We start from the raw sequence: 3161 nt of genomic DNA on the forward strand, positions 1-3161 counted from the left end.
ATGAAGCCATACACAGGCAGCCTGGACAGGAGTCAGGAGCTGTTTAACTACAGGCTAAGCAAGTGCAGAATGGTGGTAGAATGTGCATTTGGCCGTTTAAAAGGTCGCTGGCGTTCATTATTGACTCGCTCTGACCTCAGCCAAAGAAATCTCCCCATTGTTATTTCTGCTTGCTGTGTGCTCCACAATCTCTGTGAAAGTAAGGGGGAGACCTTTATGGCGGGGTGGGAGGCTGAGGCAAATCACCTGGCTGCTGATTACGCGCAGCCAGACACCAGGGCGATTAGAAGATCACACCATGAAGCGCTGTGCATCAGAGAAGCTTTGAAAACCAGTTTCATGGCTGGCCAGGCTACCGTGTGAAATATCTGTTTGTTTCTCCTTCATGAAAACCCTCCCCCTTTACTGACTGATTTTCTGTAAGGAACCCACCCTGCCCCTTCCCCCATCTTTCTTTCAAACCAAATAAAGTCACTATCATTTAAAAATAATTTATTCTTTATTAATAGATTAGAAAAAGAGGGAGGGAACCCGGGTGGTATTTGGGAGGAGGATTGCTGGGAAGGAAAAAGCCACAAAGAAAAGGTTAAAAAAATGACAGCCTTTTGCTTGGGCTGTCTACTGGGGTGGAATGGGAAGGTGTACGGAGCCTCCCCCCCCCGCGTTCTTACACGTCTGGGTGAGGAGGATACGGAACATGGGGAGGGGGGAGGGTGGAACAGGGGCTGAAGCGGCAGTCTGTTTTCCAGCAGCCGTTCCTGAACCTCCACCAGACGCCGGAGCAGCCCCAGCGTTGCATCCTTCATCCTCTGGTCTTCCTGCCGCCATCTCTCATCTCGATCGTCTCTCCTCTCCTCACGTTGGTCCCTCCTCTCCTCACATTGGTCCCTCCTCTCCTCACGTTCACTGACTTCTTTCCTATACTTTGAAACTGTTTCCTTCCACTCATTCAGATGAGCTCTGTCACTCCTGCTGGATTGCATAATTTCAGAAAACATGTCCTCCCGCGTCTTCTTCTTACGACGCCTTATCTGTGATAACCTTCGGGATGGAGGAGGGAGGCTTGAGGAATTTGCAGCTGCTGAAGGGAGGGGAAAAAAGAGAGAATTGTTTTAAAAGCTACATTTTGCAGAACAATGCTTATACTCTTTCACGGTGACCAACACTGTTCACATTACATAGCACATGTGATTTCTGTGCAAGGTCGCATTTTGCCTCTTAATGCTGAGTGCCTGTGGCTTTGCTGCTAGAGATCACAGGTCTGGGCAACAGAATTCGGCTTGCATGCGGCCATGGTAAGCTTCTGCGCCGTGCTTTCCCACATACCAAGCATAGCTTGTAGAGTGCTGCAGAAGCCTGGCCAATCTCAGCCAGTTGTGGGGGGGGGCAGTGTGGTGGGGCTTGTCTGGGCCCCTTCAGGCAAGTAGAGTGCTGCGGTTTTTCTGTTAACATTCAGCAGCACCAGAAAACAAACTAACCCCCCCCCCGCCATGAATTCTCTGGGATGATCACGGTACCCCTCCCCCCACCGCGTGGCTGGTATCAGGGAAGATCCCTGCAGGCACCAAACTACCCCCCCCCCCGCCGACGACCCCCCCCCTCGCCATGAATTCTCTGGGATGATCACGGTACCCTCCCCCCACCGCGTGGCTGGTAACAGGGAAGATCCCTGCTAGCCAAACGCGAAAAACTCAGGGCCAATTTCCCATCTGCGCTTGGCTAACTGCAGGGAAGGATTTATTTTCCGCCACAGGCAAACAGCCCAGTAGGAACGGCCACCTCTGTCCCCTTAATTAAGTTCCCGTATTTCAACCAGGTTACCAGGAGTGATATCACTCTCCTGAGGATTACACAACAAGATAAAGAACGGATGTTGCTTGAATGCCAGCAAACACCGGGACCATACGCTGCCAGGCTTTGTCAGGCAATGATACCAGATTACTTGCTGCAAGCATGGCGTGGTCAAGTGTCCTACCATGGAGGAGGGAATAAGGATGCACTGCCCAGAAACCTTCTGGCAAGGCTTTCGGAGTACCTCCAGGAGAGCTTCATGGAGATGTCCCTGGAGGATTTCCGCTCCATCCCCATACACGTTAACAGACTTTTCCAGTAGCTACAGACTTTTCCAGTAGCTGAACTGACCGCGAATGCAAAGTCAGGCAAAGTAATCATTAAAAACCGTTTGCTTTTAAAACAAGTTTTATATTTTAAAAGGTAAACTCACCTGAGGTCCCTTCCATGGGGTCAGAGTCTTGGGTACTGGCTTGGGAGGGTACTTCAGTCAGGGTGATAAAAAGATCCTGGCTGTTGGGGAGAATGGAGTGCTGTGTGCTCTCTGCAAGCTCATCCTCCTCCTCCTCCTCCTCCTCCTCTACCCCATCGGCAGAATCCTCAGGCGTCGAGACTATCCCCGACCCAGAATCCACGAACAAAGGTGGGGTAGTGGTGGCAGCCCCCCCTAGAATTGCATGCAGCTCGGCATAGTAGCGGCATGTCCGCGGCTCTGACCCGGAGCGACCGTTTGCCTCCTTTGTTTTTTGATAGGCTTGTCTGAGCTCCTTGACCTTCACGCGGCACTGCTCAGAGTCCCTATTGTGGCCTCTCTCCATCATGCCCTTGGAAATTTTTTCAAAAGTTTTTGCATTTCGTCTTTTAGAACGAAGTTCTGCAAGCACTGAATCCTCTCCCCATACAGCGATCAGATCCAGTACCTCCCTCACGGTCCATGCTGGTGCTCTTTTTCGATTATCAGCCTGCATGGTTACCTGTGCTGATGAGGTATCTGTGGTCACCTGTGCTCTCCACGCTGGGCAAACAGGAAATGAAGTTCAAATGTTCGCGGGGCTTTTCCTGTCTACCTGGCCAGTGCATCCGAGTTCGGATTGCTGTCCAGAGCGGTCACAATGATGCACTGTGGGATAGCTCCCGGAGGCCAATACCATCGAATTGCGGCCACACTAACCCTAATTCGAATTGCTAAAATCGATTTTGGCGCTACTCCGCTCGTTGGGGTGGAGTACAGAAATCGATTTAAAGGGCCCTTTACATCGAATTAAATGGCATCGTTGTGTGGACGGTTACAGGGTTAATTCGAATTAAAGCTGATAAATCCGAATTAAAGTCGTAGTGTAGACCAGGCCTAAGCCTCACTTACTCCATGT

The 3161-nt window shown here is 50.8% G+C and overlaps 1 protein-coding gene across 1 annotated transcript; it reads right to left on the minus strand.

The window, feature by feature from the left end:
• Nucleotides 1-379: 379 nt before the first annotated feature.
• On the minus strand, nucleotides 380-2889 carry LOC128830113 (uncharacterized). Its single transcript, XM_054015848.1, has 2 exons — nucleotides 2225-2889; nucleotides 380-1081 (listed from the first exon to the last, which is right to left on the minus strand). Exons 1-2 carry the CDS (start codon nucleotides 2757-2759, stop codon nucleotides 384-386), a joined length of 1233 nt encoding a protein of 410 aa, XP_053871823.1. The 5' UTR covers nucleotides 2760-2889; the 3' UTR covers nucleotides 380-383.
• Between the last annotated feature and the right edge of the window lie 272 nt (nucleotides 2890-3161).

Source organism: Malaclemys terrapin, chromosome 1 (genome assembly GCF_027887155.1).
Source record: "Malaclemys terrapin pileata isolate rMalTer1 chromosome 1, rMalTer1.hap1, whole genome shotgun sequence".
NCBI classification, from domain to species: Eukaryota; Metazoa; Chordata; order Testudines; family Emydidae; genus Malaclemys; species Malaclemys terrapin.

What these genes read in the sequence shown, in the direction of transcription:
- LOC128830113 (XM_054015848.1), bottom strand. Translation starts at nt 2,759, where the DNA reads ATGCAGGCTGATAATCGAAAAAGAGCACCAGCATGGACCGTGAGGGAG. An exon ending in CCCCATGGAAGGGACCTCAG is followed by an intron (nt 1,082 to 2,224) that starts GTGAGTTTACCT and finishes CCCTCCCTTCAG; the next exon opens with CAGCTGCAAATTCCTCAAGC.